General features: G+C 36.7%; 1 protein-coding gene across 1 annotated transcript in view; it reads right to left on the bottom strand.

Annotated features, from left to right (window-relative positions):
* Positions 1-22,788, bottom strand: part of RAB31 (RAB31, member RAS oncogene family) — a 37,924-nt gene extending 15,136 nt beyond the window's left edge. The window contains exons 1-5 of the mRNA XM_087707295.1: positions 22,476-22,788; positions 10,841-10,920; positions 6,606-6,687; positions 4,934-5,005; positions 2,089-2,195 (exon numbers count right to left, since the gene is read on the bottom strand). Coding sequence (XP_087563421.1) covers positions 2,089-2,195; positions 4,934-5,005; positions 6,606-6,687; positions 10,841-10,920; positions 22,476-22,514 — 380 coding nt within the window. The 5' untranslated portion in view covers positions 22,515-22,788. The remainder of the gene's footprint in view (positions 1-2,088; positions 2,196-4,933; positions 5,006-6,605; positions 6,688-10,840; positions 10,921-22,475) is intronic.
* Positions 22,789-25,078: the final 2,290 nt, after the last annotated feature.

Here is a 25,078-nt window from a genome sequence, read left to right as displayed (position 1 = left end):
GACCTGCCTGGCACCCCAGAGCAAGGTCTTTGCATAGGCAACCCCTTCCAGCGGCGATCTGCTGATGGAGACAGCAGCGGCAATGAAACGGCCGAGATAAATTTTCACGCCACTTTAAACCATCCAAAATGGCTGCCGCGTGCCTCAGAACTGCACTGGGGGCTGTCTGGAGGTCGGCAAGGCTTTTAACAGCCTCCGGAGCTCTTAATAAGTCCTCCGACAAATAGGTGGGGGCCTCCTAACTACCTACCTGGCCCCAGGCTTGACAGCAGCCATTGAACAACCCCCCCCCCCCAGTGAAGCCTCAACCACATGGGTGCGAACAGCAGGCTCGTTCCGAATAGCCTGCTCCACGCAAAGGCAATGAAAGGGAACTTATGCCTTGTGAATAACTACACTAATCTACTCTATACAAGAATAAGAAAAAAGGCTACACTAATCACACTGCTTGGAGAGTCCAACTTGATGCTCAAGGACTGGAGCTCCCCAACTGCACCCTTTTAGGGCTACTGAGTTTTTTAAACTGAGCTTCCAAAGGGAGCAGAAGGGATGGCTACACAAACTTGGAACTCAGTCCTTGGGCAGCAAGCTGAAGTTAACCCATGCTTGGAGATTCCACGCAGCACCTAGGAGAAAAAATGTAACTGATTGAAAGGTGGAACCCTTTCCAGTGGTTATAATGAATTAGATTATTGATATTTACCTTCTTATTGCATTTTGCATTAGGATTTTTAATAGTGGTTTTAGCACAAGCGTTTGATTCTTTTATTTATATATAAAATGTTTTCTAATTATTGTGACCACCCAGAATCCAATATGTGAATGAATTAAATAATTAATAAGTAACAGGACTGGTTGTTTTACAGTATATATGTTAATAAACTACTAAAACGTCTTTTGCAAAAAAACCATTCATTTAAAAAAAAGTTGAGTTCACTGTTTTTTTGTATAATCTATCATCAGCAATAGATTTAAAATGTTCCAGTAAAAAAGATGATTTGTTATTAAAATACGAAAGTAGAACTTTGTTCTAATAGAAAGTTTATATACAATAACAAATCTGTCTCAATGATTACATACAGTAAGTAGTTTCCCCAGAAGAAAGTTAACAAATGCAAAAAAGAAAAAAAAACATTTGTAGTCATTTATATAATCAAGAATAGAGACCACATCCAGGCTAGTTTTTGTGTATTGTGACCGAGGCAAACAAGCAGGCACAGATACAATTTTGCATGGGAGTCTGACAGACAGAATATGCAACAAGCTCCAAGTACCATGGACAGAATTTGACACTCTGCAGTGATACTGAAGGTATGTACAATGTTCGTTTCCGTGCCAGGAGAAAACTCAAGCTATATGTAATGGAGGTGCAAATCTGTGTTTTTATTGGAGTAGTTGAAAGAGCTTGAAGAAAAGCTCAAGTTTGTTTCTAATCAGAGGAAAACTATGAAGGCCGGTGAACATGGATTGGAGACAAATAACAGAAACTTAACTGTTGCCCTTTCTAGCAGTGGGAAAGGGATGGTGGGAAAGGATGCAGTATATGGACAACATAAAGCCATTGTTACAGGACTAAGTGGCAATATAGAGCAAGGCAGAATTCTAATAGTATAGAGTTGTGTTTTTCAAATTTGGCAGCTTTAAGATGCATGGACTTCAACGTTCAGTATTTCTAAGCTACCATGCTGGCTGGGGAATTCTAGCAGTTAAACTCCACACGTCTTAAAGCTACCAAGTTTGAAAAACATTGGTATAAAGGAAGGTAGGGCTCCATAGTGAGGTCATTCCCAAATGTTTTATTAAAGACATCCCAGTTTTGAGGATTGAGTTGTGAATAAATAAAACAACTTGGACAAAAAAGTAGATAAGGCTAGAGCAGTAAAACATATTTAAGATGGAATAGTATACTTCGACTGTTATTTCGAAACTGTTTATGTGTTAGATTAAATACATTTCAATAAATAACATTTTTGTTATTATTTGCATTGGTTTAATTTTTAAAAATCATATAAAATGTATTTCTGAATTTGTCATATTGTAGAAAAAGCAATGGAAAACTGCAAAAAGTAAATATATCAGAACATATACCTAATATCAGAAAGGTCACACTTGTTTCCAGCAATAGCCATTACTATGTTTTCAGGACCATGTTCTTTTAATTCTTTTACCCACTTCTTCAGTGTATGAAATGAATCCTAAATTAAATACATAAGTCAAAATGAACATACTAAATTGAGACATAATATTTGAAGACAATGTATAAAATCCATAATGATACAATCTATAATACCAAGCAAAATAAAATGTATATTTCTAGCATGCCACAGCCAGCCAACAAAAGTTGTAGAGATACTCTGTGACTTATAACAATATATGTTCAGAGAAAAAACTCTACATCACATGCTTCCTCCCTCTATATATTCAAAAAATATAAATAAGTATGTGAGAAACAAATAAAGCATTCATGTTTTCAGGGCATGCTTATTAATGAAAGACTTATTCATGGTAAGAAAAACCTAGGGCAATATACTATAGTCATATAATCCAGTTTTTAATTAGACAAACCATTCACAAAAATGTTCTGGGAATCAAAAATACATATTCAATTTTTCAGTATTTTGCAAAAGGTAGCAAAGTATGGGATATAAATAAAAAGCAATGCTAGTGGTAAGTAAGAATACACACAAACTCACCCACCCATACACTTACACACCCATTCTTAGTCTACTCAGCAGAATGAGAAAAATGGAACCTCAAGTACAATAAGGCTAACTAATCGTACTTTAAAATAGGTAGGTTAATTTGTATTGCTGTCTGTCAAAATCAGAATTGATTTTAATTGCAATACCAGATTATACTTTATCAATAATGATTGATCAATACTTTATCAATCATTATTTATCAACAATGAAGCTTAAAACACAGTGCAGAATGAATAAATAACAGAAAAAATTAAAAAATATGATTACAAATTTGATTTAGTATTTATAATAAATATTGTGACATTACATTTTATAACTACAGTAAGACTTATTCTAACTGTATACATTCAAAAATGTGGATTGTCTGGTCTTCTGAAGTTTGCAATATAATAAAGCAAAAATGGTCATGGCAACCAATATAACCAATCACATTCATTAGCAAATCTTTAATGCATTCAGTTTCAGAACCTGTAAACGTATCAATATCCAAGCCCAGCATTCATTGTGTCATAAAACTGACAATGTGGATTGCAGTATTTGCTATCTTTAATTGGAGGCTGAGAGCAAATCTTCTGGAAGCTTTCTTCTGAAATATGCAAAAAGCATAGCTTGTACAGTTAAATTACTGTGCTGGTTAATGACCTCAATGAAGTTAAATATGTTAATAAATGTCATGCTTTAACAGAGCACAGAGGAGAGTGGATAAGTATTGTAAAATTAATCTGTTTTTCCTAAAATGATAATACCATTTAAACATTCCATTTATTGCACCAAACTATCTATGTCAGTTATCATACCGATCAAGGAAAAGTCATGAAGTTGTTTTTCCTGTGCCTAGCGAGAGAAGAAATATATGTCTCAGAGTATTTTTGAATGTTTCTTTTCCAGTTATATAAAGGATAAGATTTTGTTAATTTATTCTAACTAAATCCTTCTCCTTGTCTATTCTTAAATGAGTAGTGCCTGGAGTGCCTTGAGGGAGACGCAGAACGTTTCTAAGAAAATAAATTATTGGAATTGTTTTCTCATTTCTACATCCACCCAGTGCAAAATGTGCGTACTGCAATTATGCTGTTACCTCAGCATTGTTGTGTGTTTGGTATGTGTTCTTTGGACAATGAATGAAGCAGGACAGGAGTATGTACCCAAAGGGTATTTCTAGCAGAGACATCCAAAGCACAAAAATCACCCAAGTAGTTCTGGTAAGATAAGCAGATACCCATATTGGGCAGCACTGATATAGGGAGATGATGCAGGCATATGATCACTTCAATGACAATGGCAAAGGCATCAATTCATACTGTCTGAGAAAAGACAACCACTCGCACATTTAAACAAGAAAACCACAGAAATAAAGAGACTGTCAATGTTGTGATGGATGATAGGCCCCCTCAGGTCAGGTGGCACTCAACATGCTTCTGAAGAAAACTTGAAGATCTTTCAGAGTATGTGTATGACACAGTTATATTAAAGCCTTCCAGACATCAAATTGCTGATGTTTCAATACAGAAAAAGGAAATCCAAAGGTGTAAAAGACAAAATTGCAACATGTAAGAAGCTTGAACATGGGAAAGCTCAATAAAAGAATTAGAGAATCAATTATATATTGACATTTTGGGCAAATTTAGATTCAGTTAGACAGAAAACTTTACTGTTTATTACTCAGGGCATGAAAAACAAGAAGGCACTATGTTGCATATTTCATACAATTTTTTTTTTATAATTAGGGGCATTTGTTGATTTTCAGTAATAGAGAAACTCACAAAGATCACAGTTCGCAAACTGAAATTCCAAACTGAGAAAGCAGGCCTCTAAACCTGCCTAAAATGAATTTGACTATTTTATGAAGTGACACAGCAAAGTTCACACTGTATTTATATGAGAAATGGACCAAAATATATGTTTACAGCCCTTGGAGCATTTAATAATGTGTCTGCTAAAATTCAGCACAAATAATGTAAAAAATAGTGTTTCAAAGTACACTTAGTGTCATCTTTAAAACCCCTCAATCTCAAAAGATTGCCTACCCAAATTTAAAAGATTAAAATAAAACGTTCTTTTAATTTTCTTGATTTAATACTGTCTACAAATCTTATAAAAATATGATTTATGAACTTTTATGTGGCTTCTTCTCTGAGCCAGCACAGAGGATGCTGAGAGAAAAATACAATGAGCAATTATTAAGTTGAATTTTTGAATAAATGTCAATAATGGGATAAGAGTAAGCTCACCTGCTTAGTTATGTCATAAACTATAACAGCTGCTGCTGATCCACGATAGTACATGGGTGCCAGTGAATGAAACTATGAAACACAGAACAAAACGAATCAAAAAGTTGTATCTTATGTAAGTCAAAAAAATACAACACTGTTACATTAATATCTCTTCTACCTTCCCTCCTATGTTTACTCATCTAACAGTAAATGATTTAAATCAAGTAACAAAATGCATTGAAATAAAATCATAGCACCCCAGAATACTTTTTCTTATGCAATGGGGTAGGTCATCCTCATTAATCCCAAATGCTTTCCTGAACTGTGATTTTCAGGACTCTTCTGAAGCTCCATAAGGAGGTTAACAGAACATCAGGGACAAAGTGTTCCACAGAACGGGTCTACCACAGAGAAGACACAACATGTAGATTCCTATAGGTGGCACTCAAGTGATGAGATCTTAACATGTTTCTCTTCCAGCTTTTGCAGGATAGGCAGATCCAGCCCAGAGCAGAAAGTCCTGAAGGTATTTAAACTCTGCCATTCAGCTCTTTAAAGTTGATAACAATGGTAGTCAATATACTTCCTAAAATAGTAGAATCATATTTGTGGAGCTAAATATGCCCTATCTTGGCCTATGATCTACCTTGGGAAAAAGAGAACTCTTTCTTACTTTCAAACAAATATTTTCAAGTTGAAAAGAGGGTGTGTATAAAAACAAAAAGACAGAAAAGAAGAGACAGAGATAAAGAATAGCTGCACCTGAATGTGCATCCCTCAAATCAGTAGTTTTAAGGTTACCTGTTCCTGCCACATCCAATGGATTCCAACCAATATCTCCTAGGCCTAATTTGAGACCCATCATCATTTTTAGAGTAGCTGTCCTAAGGAGAGTGTAATTCTTGCTAGACTTACTAGAACTTATAATTTTCTTAACTCCCACAGAGATCATTTTTCAAGTCATAGAGCTTGCTAAATAATCAAGGACCCAAGAAAACATAAGAGAAAAACATCTGGCCTTTCATATTCTCATTCTCTCTCACATACACACGCACGCTCACAACACATACTGTCAGGCATGGAAGATCAGGTCTATATGTGAAGGTCCAATTAAACTGATGTATTGCTATTCATGCCTGTGCACAACAGACAGCAGAAGAGTCTGAACCAGTTTTGAAACAGATGAAAGTACATTGGATTTTAAAGATACCGGTATGGAAGGAAATTCAAGTTTGTATAGCATGTATACACCTTTTCACCTTTCCTTTGAGGCCAATTGTAGGAAATAAGAATACCATTTCAGCATTAGGGAGAGAGAAAGACATGGCAAATAGCTCAGAGATTGGGCCATTAGATGAAGCCTAGAAGATCCTGAGAAAGCAGAAATTAGAAGACTCTAGTAGTTCAAAATTTTTATCTTTCCAGAAGCCTGGAACTAGAACTTGGCTGCATATTATTATGATTCTGGAAGTGTCAATCTGTTGATGGTTTGGTGTCCTGTTTGTTTAATCTCTAATATACAACTGTTTCTGTTGAAACAGAATCTACATTACTGTGATGTTTAAAACAATATAAACATACCATGCCTTCTTACCTTCAGTATCTATGTTACAGATGCTGGTTCCCTCTGCTTTATTAACAATACAAAATATGGCATGCAACTGTCTTTAAATAAAAGACTCATACTCACCCTCTCCTGACCTGCTGTGTCCCAGATTAGAAATTTATGAAGCTCATTCCCACAAGGGACTGTTTTAGTCATAAAAGAAGCTCTAAAATTTGCAAAAAGAGTTGCACATAAGCAGAGTTTAATTTACTATGCATGTATTTGCCAATTAAGAAAACAACATTTTCAGGAATCCAATCTTCACAAGAAATAGCAAACATTGTACAGATATTTCAGGCAATCTAAAAGTTAAATTAAACATAATGATGCATACATGTATTGCTATTTTTAAATAGGAAAATAAGTTACTTTTTTCTAGAAAGAATTCACATCTGTAAAATTTGAGATGCTAAGCTATATTTAATTCTAAATAAAAAAGAAAAGACAAGTTTTTTTCCTGCATGCTAATGTATGTTAATATTTCCTGCAAAAATCATTATCATCATCTGGATAATTATTTCCCACTTTCTCAATTAATTATACAAAATACTAAATGAGTTACTAAGATCCAAATCAACAATTCACTATACAGTAGCTGAATGTTGATTTTAAGACTGGAAGGAATTAGAAAAAAAAATAACAATTTATGAATGTTTTATGGCTGAAAGAAAATAAAAAATTAGTCATTTTAGAAACCTGAACATCTTTCATTCCCTCAGACATTAACTAGAATGTGAGACCCTAATGGTATTTCAGAAGAAGCTTGGGGATTTTCAGAAGGATCTGTTTCAAGGCCTTAATAGCCACCTGGTATGGTTGTATGACAAAGAAGAGTGATGCACCAGGAAAGGCAAGGTCAAAGAACAGACATGCAGAGATTCCAGGAATGCTATTTTGTTGTAGGGTGTACTAACAGAATCCTGAAAGCATGTCCAAAACCTTCACTGCACTTTTTAAACAAAGAACTCAAGATGAGGCTGTTCTGTTTTTCAGGCTTTCTACTTTTCCAGAGCTGAGCAACCTGTTCTTTCTTATTCCTTCTTCTCCGTGCTAGAGCTAAATTTTTCCACAGCCCTCACCATAGGAAATTATTGCCGAACCCGTAATTCTGGATAATTTTCATCCAATTTCTCCTTTGGGGGAAAATTGCTGAGAAAGTGGTCAGGCTGAAGCTTTGTATGATGTATGTATGTATGTATGTGTTTGCTTGTTTCACTCAGGGCAGAGCCCTCAAGTGAGATCTCCATGGTGTTTCTTTCATGAGCTTGTTTTCCTGCAAATGACAAAACAGAAGCTCACGAAAGAAAAAGATTTTACCTCTTGCCATGCTGCCAGTGTTGGGTGCCCCGCCTCCCAACTAGTCTTCAGGTCTCTGCTGCGTACATGTGCATGTCCACACATGCCCGCACAGGTGCGCATTCAGTTTGGGCATGCGTGCCCGCAGAGTTTGGGCACTCCGTGTCCAAAAGTTTCGCCATCACTGTAGTAGAGCTAGGATGGGGGTGAATGACCATTCTGGTTCTCTTTAATTTTAAGTACCATTGATCATAATATAGTTCTGGAATAACTACTTTCCCTTGGATGCTTCCAATCATCAGTAATTGGAGCAGAGGTCAAGTTCAACGCTTCTAGTTGTGTATACCTAAGATTCAATGTTCTTATCACTCCGGTTTAACATTGAAGTGGTAACTAAAGCATCATTAGACAGATATCATTAGTAGGTTGATAATATTCAGCTGTATATTTCAACTCCTGGTTGACCAGGTGATGCTGTTGAATCTTGTCACAGAATCTGGAGGCTGCTAAGGACTGCATGGGAAGGAATGGGCTTAACTCAACCCTGACAAATACAAGTAACTATAGCTTCATGATTTTTCCAGTACCAGATATGTCTAGCTTTAGTTCTGAGTAAAGTTGTACTTTCCATACAAAAGTGGTTTGTGATTTGCGAGTCCTTCTGAACTTACAGATCCTGCTCAAAGAATAGGTCCTGACTGTGACCAGAAAGTCCTTGACACATATTGACCTAATATGCCAAGTGCCCATTTCCCTTCACTAGTAATTTCTTCTCAGAGTCATTAATGCCTTAGTCATATGTGCATGGACTACTGCAATGTGTCCTGTATGGGAGTGCCCTTAAAGCTCACTTAGAAGCTACAGCTGGTCCAGAATTCAATGATACAAACACTGATGTAAATACCTCTGCTATGTGAGCAGTTAATGAATTTCTGGATGCAATCCAAGGTGGTGATTATCATCTGTACAGTTCTTCATGGCACAAGGCCTGGTTATTTGAGAAATTGCTTCTACTTCATTGTTTTTGCTCCTGCAATACTAAAAGCAAGTTCTGTGAACTCAACATTTACTTTAGGCTCTGGTACATGCATTTGACATAGTGTATATTTGTTCCCTTCCTATTATTTGTTTTCAAGGACAGTGGTTGCTTTTGACAGTTGCCTAGATTCACTGTTGAGTGAGTCAGCCTTAGACAGGTGAAGTAGAAATAAATAAATTTTAAGTAAAAAGTAGTTTTCAAAAACTATGGGTTTAAATCAGAGTAGTCAATGATCTACAGAAAAAATTGTAACTACTGTACATTCAAACCTTCTGGCATAAAGAGCCAGTTTGATATAGTGGTTAAGACACCAGGTTAGAAATTAGGAAATCATGAGTTCTAATCCTGCCTTAGGCATGAAAGGCATCTGGGTAGTTTTCAGCCTAACTCACCTTACAGGGTGTGATTGCTGTGGGGGAAATAGGATAAGGGAGGAATATTAGGTATATTCACCACTTTGAGGTATTTATAAAAAATAAAGGCAGGATAAAAATATCTAACAAGTAAGTGTAATTGTAATAGGTAAGATCAACCCTTCTATCCACTTTTCAGAATTTTAAGACTGGGAATAGGAATAGCAGAATATTCCTCTCATCCCTACCCTTAAAAATATATACCGTATTTTTTTAGGAGTATAAGACGCACCCTTTTTCTTCAAAAAAGACGCTGAAAATCTGGGTGCGTCTTATACATTGAATACAGCATTTTTTGCCTCACCCCCTTCACCAAAATGGCTGTGCATAGCCTTATGAAGGCTTTCAGAGAGAGCTGCTGAGGGCTGGGGAGGACAGAAATGAGAAAAACATGGGCCGTTTTTTGCCCCCGCAGCTCCCAGCAGCAATGTATAAGCCTCCATAAGGCTATGCATGCAATTTTTTTGACAAAAAACGAGCAGGTTTTCATGAAAAATGGGCCGGGGTTTTTGCTCATTTTTGCCCCGTCCCCTGTCCCCCAGGAGCACTCTGCAAGCCCCCCCAAGGTTATTCATGCCTTTTTTAAAAAAAAAATGGGCCCGTTTTTGTGAAAAACGGGCCGTTTTGGGGAGGTTTGCAGAGTGCAAAAACTTTTCCCACCCTCCCCCTTTTGGAAAGCTCTTTAACTGATTGATGAGAATTAGACTAATCAAGTGCTGTGCCAGCAGAAACAAAATCTTAGGTACTGCAGAATGTCAGTGATTTCCTTCTCCAGTACATGGATAAATACACCTGGAAACATCTACTCTGTTCCCCTGAAAATAAGCCCTCCCCGGATAATAAGCCCGATCAGGTTTTTGAGTGCATGCGCTAAAACAAGCCTCCCTCGAAAATAAGCCCTCCCCGAAAATAATGCAGCACAGCAGCAGCTATGAGGTGACCACGTTCGCCGCCTCCTGCACCTCAATAATAGGACCTCCCCCAAAATAAGGCCAAGCACTTATTTCAGAGGTCAAAAGAAAATAAGACCCTGTCTTATTTTCGAGGAAACACGGTACCTACCCACCTACTCTCTCTCTCTTTCCCTACCTACTGTATTTCTCTACCTCTATTTCTCTCTCTCTCTATCCCTCTACCTACCTACACACTCTCTCTCTCCCTATCTACCTACTGTATTTCTCTCTCTCTTTCACTCCCTCTCTATCCCTCTATCTACCTACCTACTTTTTTTAAAAAATTGCCTCTTCAAATTCTTGGTGTGTCTTATGCTCCGGTGCGTCTTATACTCCAAAAAATATAATAAGCCCTTACCCCAAAATAAGCCTAAATTGCTTGGTTTGGGTAATGTTGTAGAAGTTGTGGGAGCGTAACAAAAAATTGCAGAAAAATTCAAGTACTTTGCAGTTGGCATTAATTGCAGAAAGTTGTAACATGTCCACTCAATAATATTCCATGTTAAAATAGGGATAGAACTCGTAATACATGTACAGCTACTCTGAATAACTTTCCCTACATTAAATTACAAAGGAATTCATCAGTGTTTATTTAGTTTAACTATACATGGTACTTACCCAATAGTAGGGCTAATATTGTGGTCAAAATGATCCTGAACAAATCGACAAACTATACTTGATTTGCCAACTCCAGTATCCTAAAATTTAAGAAAGGAAGAATCAGCCTAAGATTGTCCTGAATGCTTATCTTTTTTAAATGAAGAAACCCTCAGGTTTAGGCGAGGAGTCCCCAAACTCCAGTCTGTGAACCAGTACCAGGCCACAGCATGCCAGAAATCAGGATGCACAAACAAGCAAAGCCCCATCTGGGGGAGGCAGGCAGCACATGATACTATGCCCTCTCTGGTTCATGGAAAAATCTCTCTTCATGGAACCTAATTTCATAATTAGGCCCAAAATAGGTGTGATGGGAAAAGATAGAGAAGCACAGCTTTCAATCTCAGGAAATAATACACCAGACTACCATTTGACAGACATAAGAGAAAGCTGTTGCCTGAATATAGGAAGCGAACAGATTCTGTTCTAACACAATATTCCCCTATTAGTATTATTGTTTTTCTATTAATTCTGAATATTTACCTTCTTTGCTAACCAACTTTGAGCCTGTGTTAGAAAGTGACTTTTGCAGAGATTTTTATATTCTAAGGCTTAAGTAGTTGTATATTTAAATATATTTTAAAAAGCCAATTTAATGTAGTGATTAAAGCACATTAGAAACTGGAAGACCATGAGTTTTAGTCTTGCCTTCTTAGGCAGAAAAACCAATTGGTTACCTTGGGTCAGTTGATCTCAGCACCAGGAACAAAATAATGGAAAACCATTTTCAAAAATATTTCCAAGCAAATTGCAGGGGTTAGTCCAGGCTGTTGCCAGGAATCAAGATTGATTCAAAGGTCACACGTACACACACAACTAATTTAACAGATTCAAAATAGTAATTATGAGAAAAATATTAATGAATGTAAAAAATTGTTGAGAGAATATTTTGTCTTTAATATGAATAAGGGTACATCTATGGAAATGGTCTGGGATGCAAGTAAAGCGTACATGAAAGGAGTCCTAATAAATTTAAATAGGTTACATAGATGTAAACAGGGGGGGGGAAGAACTGAACTAGAGGAAGAGATTAGGAAGAGAGAACAGGAGTTAATATTAAACCCAGGAGATAAGAAGATTAAAGAAGCAATTACCTTATTGAGCGCAATTTAATATGCTGATGGCTACTAATTTGTTATATGCAAAACATAATACTTTCTGTAACGTAAATAAACCTGGCAGATGGTTAGCATATTTGACTAGGAAGAAACAGAAATCTCACAACATATCGAAAATACATTATAAAGGGAAGGAAGTGTATCAACAGGATGAGATTCAAAAGGCTTTTCGTGAATTTTTTATAGGATTTTACACGAGTGACAAAATACAAGGTTTAGATAGAGTGAATTGGCAATTTTTAATGAAAACAATGCAAAAGATGCAAATAGGAGAGTATTTTCTACAATCAATTAAAGCAATATATCAGGAACAAACAGCACAAATTATAGTCAATGGAAGTTTAACAGACCCATTTAAAATTGAGAAAGGTACAAGACAGGGTTGCCCCCTATCGCCATTATTGTTTATTATAACCCTGGAATTATTGTTGAATAAAATACAGGGATCAGATGATTTACAGGGAATCAAGATTAGGCATCAAGAATATAGATTACATGCATTTGCGGATGATTTGGTTATAACATTAACCCAACCACAGAAATCTATCAAGGTTTTAATGAATATGATTAATCAATACGGCCAAGTATTAGGATTTAAAATAAACTTAGGAAAAACAAAGATGCTAGTTAAAAACATGAATACTAATCAAAGGGAAGACTTAGAAGAAACGATAGGATGTGAAATAGTTATAAAGGTTAAATATCTAGGAATCTACATCTCAACCTCAAACAGGAAACTATATAAGTATAATTATGAGCCACTATGGCGTAGTATACAGACAGAGATAAAAAATTGGGAAAAATTACAATTATCCTTGTTGGGAAGAATAGCAGCAGTGAAAATGAATGTCTTGCCTAAATTTCTATTTCTTTTTCAAATGATACCAATACTTAAAAAAGATGCAAACTTGCTAGAATGGCAGAAGGGTATCAACAAATTTGTTTGGGCAGGGAAGAAGCAGAGACTAAAACTTAAAATAATGCAAGATGTACGCGAGAGAGGAGGTTTGAAATTGCCAAATTTAAAACTATATTATGAGGCAGTAGTTTTATCGCTAATTAGTGATTGGATTAATTTAACAGATGATAGAATACTTAATATCGAAGGGCATGATTTGGTATATGGTTGGCATGCTTATTTGTTATATGACAAGAAGGTGGATAAGAATTTTAAAAGTCATATTTTAAGGAATGCTCTACTGCGGGTCTGGAAAAAATATCAATATAAACTAAACGATAAGATACCTATGTGGGCAATTCCCAGACATGCAATAGAGAATATAAATATAGTACAAAAACAGGATGTAACTATATACAGACAGCTTCTCACTTTAGAAAGAGGTGTATTACAATTAAAACTCTTGAATGTACTAAAAGAGGAAAAGGTAATTCAAACATGGTTCCAGTATGGGCAACTACAGGCCAGATGGAAAAAAGATCAAAAAAATCATTTTACGAAAAATGAGGATAATTTACTAAAACAAATTAGGGATCAAAGTCAAATGCATATAAAAAGGCTATATAATGTATTAATAGAAATGGATTCGGAAACAGAATTAGTCAAAGATTGTATGATAAAGTGGGCACAAAGATTTGAAGAACCAATAATGTTGGATACATGGGAAAAGTTATGGGTAAGAAATGTAAAATTCACACAAGCCCAAAATTTGAGAGAAAACTTTTATAAGATGTTTTATAGATGGCATTTAGATCCTAAAAAACTGGCCTGTATGTATCTGAATTTACAACCTAAATGCTGGAGATGTGACTGTGTTGATGCTACATATTACCATGGTGGACTTGTAAAAAGGTTAAAGCATTTTGGATAAAAATATGGTGGATTATGCAAAATGTTCTTTAAAAAAGGACAAAGTTTACCCCTCAGTTATTCTTGTTAGGTATAACTACTGATTGTGCTGTTATAGAGACTAACTTGATTTTGTATTTAATAACGGCAGCAAGACTGTTGGTGGCACAATACTGGAAGAAGGAAGATTTGCCTACTATTCAAGAATGGACATTAAAAGTAACAAACTTAGCAGAGATGGTTAAAATATCAGCATATCTCAAGGACCACTCAAATGAGAAATATAAACTGGAGTGGAGAAGATGGATTGACTATATTCAAAATAAACACGGGACTAAGAAATTTCAGAGAGTTTATGACTGAAGAAACAAGGAATGACATAATCTGTTTAGACTTAGCCTAACAAAAGAGGAGTTAAAGCTCAAATGAAAGATGACACTAACTTTATTTAAGTTTATTTTAGAACATCTTTGTTAAAGATTTATACCCTGTATTTGTTCTGGGAAGTCAGGGGGTGGGGGAAGGTTGGGGGGGGGGTTCGGAGGGGGGAGGTAAATATTTGTAAAAGTTTTTTTTCCAAAAATTTTCAATTAAAAAAAACACAGTAATTCTGTCGAAATAGTACTAAATTCACTGTATTCTATTGATCTTATAATTTGATGAAATGATCTATACATAATTTATTTAAAGATCTTTGGGGTCCGTACCAATATATCCTGCATGCTCCATTCATATTGGAAGTACTGTAGATGTAATTGTCTGACTCTAGGAAAATCTTTAAAAAGTTTGAACAGATAGGTTGGATAAAATTTAATTTTTTGTGGAATATGAGAGAGTCTATTTTATTCCTTTGCTCACAATCTATTCAATTCCTTAAAATTAATGATGTTACCTTGAACCATGGCTTTATGCTCATTTCTTTTGCATGTTCCTTTCCTATTGCTATTATTCAGTTTCTAACATAGACAACATTTTATTTAGACAAAATGTTTAACAAAATCAAAATTCAGAAATGTTCATTAAAGTATTGCAAGTTCACCTTTTCTTTCTGTAATCAACAATTTGTTTCATTAAATAAAATTAGTCTTGCTCCAGAATTTGATAACAAGTAAAATGGCTAATATATTTATCCTAAAAGAAATTAAATATACATGGGTATCAAGGATATAAAATATTTATTTCCAGTTAAACATATTATGAATATTTTAGGTGTAATTCAAACTGAAAGGATGTAGCAAATACTACTTATGCATTATGTGCATAACTCTTAATATAGAACCTCTCTGCACCCACACAGTCACTTATCTTGCAGGGAGGGAGAGGGAGGGAGGGAGGGAGGGAGGGAGAGAGAGAGACACAGAGAGAGACAGAGACACAGGCAGAGAGAGAGCGCTTTAAACAAGAGAACTGTCTTTCTCCTTTAGTATCTGCCTGTTCTACTTCTGTTGGGTCCCCTCAGTTAAACAATGCCATCAAGCAGGACCCAGGAAGAAAGCAGTCTTGATTCTTTCAGCTGCTCAGACATGTGGCATTCATGAACTTACATATGTAAAGTGCTAAGGAAACATGTTATATATGTAAAATGGTAAAGAAAAGCCAATAAATAATGAGGAATTACATTTCCTCTTATTGCAATTCCAAAAAAGCATCAGCAAAATCAGCTGATTGGATATAGCAATTCTACAATGTTTTCCATGCCTTTAACCACATTTCCAAGTGCTCCTTAGAGAAAATGTCTAAACACAGCTGTCAATAACTGCAACTTGCAAACTAACTATATTTTTGTTGCATTCAAGGACAATTCTAGAACAGTTATTAGAAATAAAATAAAAATAAAATGAGTGCTATTCATGATATTTCTCTAACAATGTAGAAAATCCTTATTGAAGGTTATCCTTAGGGATAAAAGGAAGAGGACAATGGCTTAAAATTAGTTTTGCAGAGATGGGGAACTATGGGCCCTTTATGACTTGTAGACTTCAACTCCCAGAATTCCAATTTTAAGTTCACAAGTCATAAAAGGGTCATAGTTCCCCGCCTCTGCTTTATAGGATAGATTTTCAGGATATTTTAAATTGAAATATTTTCGTATTGCCTCCTACACATTCATTTCCAATGATTTCAACTAGTGTATTAATCTCAGAATCTACAATCTACAAAAGTATTTGGATTATATTATTTGATGCAAGGAAAAGTATAAACTATTTTATGCAGTTTGAACAGTACATTCAAAGAAACAAAAGTTCTGTGTAGAGAAAAATATTTTTATTATATTTGAAACAATATTGAGCAATAGGCAATAAAGCTGTAAAGTATCATAAAACTGCCAAACTGAAAAATGTTCTAGTCATCTCTGCCATTATCTGAGCAAAGACCCTCCGATAAATATTCTGCAAATCAGTCTATTTCCACTTGAACTTCTGATGTCTTATTAACTTATTAAATGGTTTGAAATTCAAAAGTTTTCCACGTTTTTCTTTGGAACCATGAACATCATCAAAAACAAACCAGTAAACCTTTTTTTTAACTAAGATACTCATATTACTGTTCAAACAGTAAGCGACTGATGGATGGCTTCCCACTAATATTCTTCTGATTTCTTTGATGTATAGAAAGTCCTTGCTTAACCCCTCCAAGGTTTTGTCAGACTTTTAAAAAATATACTTATGACCTGTTCTTGAAATCATGAGTGCTGCATACCCCCGTGGATCATCTGATTGCATTTTGGGCACTAGCCTTGCATTTCTGATCAGTTGCGGTGTCCATTGGCTATGCTGGATTCATTTAACAACCATAGGATTTGTTTAATGATTGTGTTGTACTTTATGATCCTAGCAAAACTGGTTAACTTATGATCAAAAGAGGTAGAGGGTGGATGGGTTACTGTTTTTACTATTTGTATTTGTATTTTTTTATTTTTTATAAGCCACCCAGAGTCACTGAAAGTGAATGAATGGCCATATAAATTCTCATAAATAAATAATCAGAGTTGCAGTAAAAATACCGTATTTTCACGACCATAAGCCGCACTGGGTTAAAAGCCGCAGTATCAGTTAACGTTAATTTTTCAAACTTTTTTCATACATAAAGCGCACCGGGTTATAAGCCGCACCAACGGAGGGGCACCCTAAAAAAAAAAAGAAAGGAGCCAAGCCGTTCCAGAGATGTGAAGGGAAGCTCCGGGTGAGAAAGCGGCTTTCAAAGCTCCGTCGAGCCCCGCGTGAGGATTTATTTATTATTTGCTCGGGGATCCGGATCCGGGCCACCTGTTCCTCCGGGGGCAGCCGAAGCCTTTGAGCGGGGAGCGGAGCTTTCTCCCGAAACGGCGCTTCTGCTCCCCTTTGGCACTTAGCTCTGGGAGAAAAATGGAGCGTGGCGGACTTTCCAGCGCGTATCAGAAGCTGATCCGGGAGAGCTGGCAGAAAGTGAGCAACAGCCCCCTGGAGCACAGCGTCGTCCGCGCGGAAGGCAATCCAGTCTTTATAAAGGAGCTGATCTCTTCTCTTCTCTCTCTCTCTTTCTTTCTCTCCCCCCCATCCTCTCTCTCCGGCTCTCCTTTCGTTCTGCTCCCCCCCCCACACCGTTTTGCTTACAAAGCAAGAACGATCAAGCGGCGGGGCGTAGAAGCTTGAGGGGGGGAGGGAGAGAGAGAGAGACCACGGCCAATGTCGGCTGGCACAGCAACCGGATTTCTGGCTCCGAAGATGCTCTTACGGGCTGCCTCGTTCGCCGCTCCACCCTGAGAGCTTGGTAAAAAAAATAATAAGGGGGGGACACCGTCCGTCCCTTCTGCAATACAGAGGCGGGGGGGGCGCGGCAGGGAGGGGAATCCTGCCGCTCCTAATCAACTAAGGTCTGGTGGCTTCCAAGCTTGCGTCCCCCCCCTTCTATCTCTTTTCAGGCAGGTACTGGATCCATCAGCCCCTCCTAGCCCTCCCCCCCCGCCAGCAGACCCGGTCCGGGAAAGACGGCAGAGAGGAAAAGAGAGAAAGAGAAAGAGGGAGGGAGAAAGAATAGAGAAAGCAGGAGGCTTCCCGCATCCGCGCGATGCTTTGAACCCGAATTGGAGGGGGGGGCGTCCCGAGAGACGCGTTCGCACGACACCTCTAACCCGGATTGGGTGGGGTGGGGGGGAAAACGGGGCGAGGGTCTGTCTGGTGGGTGGGCTCCGCTGGCAAATAAAACCCTGGGGGAAAATGGGTCAGTTGAACGATGCGTCAATGCAGGGGTGGAGGGAAAGCCTGGGCTGGGGTTAATGGGGCTTGTATTCCTCTACCCCAACTGGCCGGGGGCTGCTGCTGGGGCTGGTAGTCCGGCCAGCCAGCCAGCCAGCCAGCTGCAGGCTTGGCTTTCGATCTGGACTTCCTACCAAGCGGGGGGGGGGGGACTCGGAAACGGGCGCTCAGCCCAGCCGTCCTCGTGCTTCAAGTTTGAGTGTCAAATCGGGAGGGAGAGATTTTCGATCTTTTTCCATACATAAAGCGCACCGGGTTATAAGCCGCACTGCCGTTTTTTAATCAAATTTTAGGATTTTCAGTGCGGCTTATGGTCGTGAAAATACGGTAGTTTGGCCAGTAAAATCATTTATTTATGTAGCATTAGCTGCAAAATTATATACATTATTGCTTTATCACTAGGAGCCCTCAACGACTCAGTTCTAACAGCTGTTCCTAAAAACTTGGTCTAGTTTATAAAGATGTTAACACCTCTATTAAAAGTGACTGCCTTCATGAAATGTAATATCAATATACCATGATTAAAGTGTTTTCCTAGACTAAATTTTATTTAAATTTAAAAAAAATGTGTACTCAGTAATTACTACTCCAAGCAAACGTTTTTCATATTGTGAAGAATTGTATAAGCTTATGTATCCTGTTGGTGTTAAAAAATACTTGTGCATCTAACTTTACTATTATGGTAGTAAAGTTTTTTTCTAAGATATTAGCCTTTCAAAATACTAAAATCACAGTCCTATGCAGATTAATATGTAATATGTTTGATAAAACTTAAGTAGATGTTAATTTAATGAATTTCATTTTGCTTAAGGAAGATCAAAACACGCTATGTTTCTAAATAAAAGTACTGAACAAACTATCCTTGATTTTTTTATGAAAGCACAATTTTTATAGCAAAAAATGTTGGATTTACATTCAGAAAATAATGGATTTTATTGAAATCAAGTTGATTTAAATGATGATTTAAATATCTAGTAAAGATGCTTGATTTAAATCAAGTTGGTTTAAATCATAATTTTTAAAGAGCAACTGTCATCTCTGTCCCACAGCAGCTCCTCCTGACTTGCTGTTGACTCACCGACAGTCCCATTATAGCAGAACATACAGCCTCATGCTACATAACTAAGCTCCATTTCATGCTGAATAAACTAATTAACGTATCTTAAATAGTAAACTATCTTTAGATGGATTTTTACTCCAAAAGCATTTTATTAAAATATATTGATAAAAATAAAAAATCCTATTTTATTTTATTTTTTAAATCATTTTTTATTTTATTTTTTTAAAAAAATGATTGATTTTTATCCATCCTGACTCCATTCCTATTTTTTTTTAATAAAAGATAATATTTTACACATACACACATCTTAGCATTTAAATAGAATTTATGGGGATTTATGGGGAACTTCTTTTCTTCTAAATACTATTAGGCGTCTGGTTTAAATAACCAATAAAAAAATAAAGTTATGTGGAATGAAAATTCATCACAAGTTAATGAAGCTGGATACAGATTTTCCATTAGTCTGGAGAAATGATGCAGATCACCATGCCAAGCAAAAGCATATTTGAATATATTAGAAAAAACATTGTGTTGATTAAAGATGGGAAAGTGCTGCTATTTTTTCTCTACAACTATTGTCACATATTCTGTGGGATCAGTTGTGTACAATGCCATAACAGCTATAACAGTCAAGTTAACATCAATACCTAGGAAGTTTCCAGATTATAAAGCATATTACCTATAAGAATCTTGAGGACAATAAAGTGATTACAAGAACTCAACACTGATTTATCTATTGTAGAACAATTTTTAACAATCAAACCTTATCTTATGTTCTTTGATCAAGCAACTCCCTTAACAGATTCCGGAAATTCTTTACTTATAATATACCTTGATTAAAAAAAAAATCTGACAAAGTATACAAAGATATTGAGATAAGTAATTATTGAATTCAATCCATTAAAAAATTAATAGTACATATTTGGCTTAAAAACTGAACTGAAAAAACACTCATCAATAATTCCTTGTCAGATTGGAAGAAGACATTAAGTGGAATGCTATAAAGTCAAATCCTAAACTCTCATTTCTTTAACTTTTAAATAAATTACTTGAATGAAGAGATAGGGAATGTGTTTATTAAATTTGCATTTGATACAAAGTGCGTAAGTTAGTAAATAACTTAATAAACAAATAAAATGAAAACAATGTTGATAGAGAAAATTGGCAGAACAGTGAAATTTAACAGAACCAAATGTTACAGGAATCAAAATATTGGGTATAGATCAGGGGCAAAATTACTTTGAAAAATATCTTAGAAGTTGATTACAAATTAAGCATGAAGGACTAAAAACTAGCATCAAGGACTGAAAACTAGTTCCATGAAGAGAGATTGAAAGTCTTGGGCTTATATAGCCATGAGATGTTAAGTCACATATAGATAACAAACCCAAGAAGCAAGACCCATGCAGGTGTACGAAATATAAACTTGGAAACAATAAAGGTCCCAAGTAGCAGTTCAATTTAAACACTTCCTTTTAAATCCCCCATATCTTGTCTGCCTGTCTCATACCAAAACAATTCCTTTACCTGCTTCTCACAGCTTAACATATAGTAATACTTATTCATCTAAAGGAATTTTGCATAGAGAGTAGCCAAGTTCTATTTTCTATAGTGCACTGACATTAAATGCAGAGCAATAGTTGACTCCAATTATCCAGAGAACCAGCAAGGTTCTTCTTCCCTGAAGAGGTAAGAAAGCCATCTGCTTTGATATTTTCATTTTGATTCCTACTCAAAGATGGGAATAGGACTCCATAGTCAAAATTCTGATTCCACGTCTATGAATCTATGCCTACAAAAAAATGAATGGTAATCCTTATAAATGCATGTAACAGGTGCCTCAATGCAGTATATAAATAAATATAAATGCTGTCACATTAGTGTGTTCTCTAGCAGGCAACTTAGTCCCCATTGTCTTTACCAGTAATTTTACATTGATGTGCTGGAGCGCCTGTCATGAAAGGCTGGGCCACTTGACCTTGTTTGTTTTACAGATTCAATAGTGGAAGTGTGAAATGTAATCTATTCCTTTGTATTTGAAAAAAACAAGCCCATCAAAGAGAAAACAGCGAGTATTTATTTTCCTGGATTAGGTGGGAAGGAAGAAGAAATAGGAGAATCCACAAAGCAGAGACTAAGTTAACTTCAGTCTGAACAGAATGTTTTTACAAACTTAGGGCCCCCTTTTAGCTGTAAATAAATAGATGTAGTTTTTTCTTAATAATGGGAGCTAAATCTAGGCAGTGTAAACTAAACTATTAAATCACCATGACTGTACAAAACAGAGGAGGAAAAGAAAGGAAGAATTCCCTGACACTGGTCTATGTCGGCTTGCAAATTATCAGCTGGGAGGAATTCACCATAACACTGCAGAGAATTATTCTAAAAAGAGGATATGGTTAGCCACAGAATGAAATAGTTTTTGCTGAGTTGCATTTCATGGTGAACTGCTTTTTGCAGTGAAGCAATTTCTGTCCATTTACAGCCAAAATCAGTTAAAGTGTGTAGCAATCCCTTATCTGAGCTCAAAATGTTACTTGCTAAATACAAACCACAAAAACACCATATTTAGGATAAAACACAACACACTTAACTTGTAGAAGAGAGGGAATGAAAGGAGAATGAGAGTTCTGTATTTTTATAGTTGAAAGTAATACTTCTGAAAGAGTATTTTCCAACAGGAAAACAACATGCTAACCATTTGTACAAAAATACACCTATCTGTGAATCTGACCATAATGCAGGTATGAGAGTGTAGTTACCCTACTCTTAATAATTGGTTAAAAGAGTTAAAAGAAAAATTATTCCATATGATCAGCTTGCCACACGAATGTCAGTTTCTGCAAGTTTCTATTTAATTTGCTAAAAAGCAGCATTCAGCATTGCGTGCGCACGGCATTGTTAAGGATTCAGTGGGATTCCATCACCATTTCTGCGGGAATCAAAACTCGTCTCCCAGGAGAATAGCTGTAAACGTTTGCCATCAGGTAAAAGGAAAACAGATCAAGTAGAACGTAACTGGAACAAATCTCGGACAAAGAGGAGGAAAGTATGCCTGCTTAATCCTTATTTAGTCTAACTGTCTGAGCTACCAAAATTCCCAGCAAGCAAATCGAAAAAGTAAAGTGAGTGGAAAGCCAGTCCGTATCCGAACTAGAATGGGCCAAAAAGAAGACAAAGAAAGCCGTTCTGTAAATCGCAGGCTTGCCAAGCTGCTTTGCAGCCCCGACCTTCCTCCGCTCGGCCCGCGCTCTCAGTCGGTCGTTTGTACGGGACGCTGTTTGCTTAAAATCTTCACTTGCTACCCAGAATTCAGCGTCTCCTTCCCATATCCCCCTCCCCCCTCGTATTTTTCTTTCTTTCGGTCGCTACTCACTCCAAGCAGACAGACTTTCAGCTCTCGTATCGCCATCATCTGTTTGGGGCGAGGCGGCTTCGCATCCTTGAGAGGAGCGAATCCTCCGGTCTCTCTCGCTTGTTACCCAGTTCCAAAAACGGGCAAAAGCGGCAGCAGTTGAAGCCACTTCTCAGTAGCCCCAGCCCTGTGCTGCCAGCGGTCACATGAGCACAACCCCGGCTTCGGCTCCTCCTCGCTTACTTTTGCCTCTTTCCTCACCCAAATCCAAGGCTTACAAAATAGCTGCGCTTCAGCGTATTTCGGAAGACGCAGTTGCCATTCTTGGAACGACGCGCTGGACCCGCGGCTGGCCCTAGAGCGTTTCCAGGTTGCGAAACTAACAGAAGCAGCGCTGCGTTCCCGCCCATTTTTTTCTCAGAGCGCGTCCCGCGGCGGAGGGCTCAAATTTCCAAGTACAACAACAGCAGAAAACGTTTTGAAGGGAATGGGGAGGAAGAAAATGTCACAGATATAATAAGTGGACTGATTTAAAAGCTGCTGGATAAGATTAAAAGCAAAACAAGATATAGTACTTGTTTTACACGGCGTCTTTGGATTGATATTGCTACTAGCCATTTACCTGGAAGCAGAGTTCAAAACTACAGTACACCCCTGTAAATAAAAACAAATACACATTAAATCAGAGGTTGAACCGTCTCTGTAGCAATGTGTATGATAGAACTGTCATTAAAGTTATAGCCAATAATGCAAACATATGCTAAAGAAAGCAAATTTAGAATTATAAGCTTATCAAACAAAAGTTCAATTTTGTGACCTTTATAAATCAAGTCCATTTATTTTGCTCTAATGCAATCTGAATGTTTTGCAAGGCTAATCCAGCTGGTTCAGTGAGATATCAAAGGGTGATAGAATTAATTCTCTAGGATTACCAAATTATGGACTACTAAAAGTCTCCTCTTTTACCTTCATATAGATACCAACAGTATTTTCACACTTCTTCACATCTTCACTCAGAACAGGCAGAGAAACTACATCATCTGACTAAGCTTCCAATTACTCATTTTATTAGTTTTAAAATGCATCTTCTCCAAGAATTCAAGATGTCATTCATAGGGTTCCACCACAAAACCGCGGTCGACTAAAGCACGCTCGACGAAACCGCGTACCTGACGACAGCACAGCGCGACGAAAAAAGTATGCTGTGAGCGGTAAAGCTAAAATTAATGCGTAAACCTAAACCTAACCCCCCCAAACCTAACCCTAAACCTAACCCTAACCCTTAACCTAACCCTAACCCTTACCTTAACGTGAATCGGCTTGCTTTAAAAGCGCTTTTTAAAGCGCCCTTTTTTCTCCGCGGTCATTGTTGTCGTGCTGCTGATGACGTCAGCGACGCGCTTTAATCGGGCGCGCTTTAGTGGACTGCGGTTTTGTCGTGCCACGATTCATAGCACTCCCATCTCCAACATTTCCTATCATCCCAACAAGCTTCTGGTACATTGGTTTGAGAGATAGTAAATATCCCAAAGTGACAATGATAAACTGGGTAAATTAATTTAATTGAAACGTTTCCAGCAAAGTCCCAAAGGTGCTTTTTTGAAAGGCAACTGGACTTTCTTGGTTTTTTCTTTGAAAGCATTTCGTTTCTCACCCAAGAAGTGGATGAGAAGCTAAATATTTGTAAAGAAAAAACCAAGAAAATCCAATTGCCTTTTGGAAAAGTATCTTTGGGGCAACCATGACCTGAATTATTGAGAATCTCCATAGACATCTCTCCAGCAGAGGATTTCTTCCAATAATTTTCCAATAAATGAGGTTTATAATTATGATAGGCTACTACCATCCAGAATGAACTAGCATGCTATCTTTCTTAGCAATTCCCTAAAAGTATAGTTCTCTTAAACAATCCCTAGAAAAGCAAAAAAAAAAAAAAAAAAATTGCTGCAGAACTTCTTGCCCATAACCTGGAATCCAGACAAATTCCTGAAACAGCATGGTATCTATGAAAAAATGCTAATTGTTTTTAAATTAGCAAAGCTGAATCTCTAGATATAAAAGAAATTGAGAAAACAAACAAGGGAAAGTTATGTGAAAAATATTGCCCCTCTTTTAGGTTTTGTGAATTTGTACATATTTTTGCTATTAAATCAGAACTTCCTATGAGTTCCAATGATATATATATATATATATATATATATATATATATATATATATATATATATATATATATATATATATATATATATATATATATATATATATATATATATAAGCAGTCAAGTGACAAATACAGTAGCATTGATTTTACATGCTGGCATAAAGTTTTGGATTTTAGGACATCTTAAAAAGTTCATTAGAACAAAAATGGGTTGAGGGAATGGACCTCTTGGAGAAGTAAAGAATATCATTCTATAAAATAATGCAATGTGTTTCAATGAAGGCATAGTTTTTCCGTTCATTTGCTTTTATTTTTTTATAAGATAAACATGGCAAAAAAAGTTCAGTGCAGTATTTTATCAACATTTTCCTTCAGTAATTTGCTGATAAGTGTTAAAAATAGAAAAAATTGAGGAATGTATAGACTAATTTCTAATATACCTAATCTTTTCAAATGACTAAAA

The sequence above is a fragment of the Thamnophis sirtalis genome, unplaced genomic scaffold (genome assembly GCF_051295495.1).
Source record: "Thamnophis sirtalis isolate CommonGarterSnake01/CBP01778 unplaced genomic scaffold, rThaSir2_p1.2 scaffold_2, whole genome shotgun sequence".
Taxonomy (NCBI): domain Eukaryota; kingdom Metazoa; phylum Chordata; class Lepidosauria; order Squamata; family Natricidae; genus Thamnophis; species Thamnophis sirtalis.
This window is presented reverse-complemented; position numbering and strand designations above follow the sequence as displayed.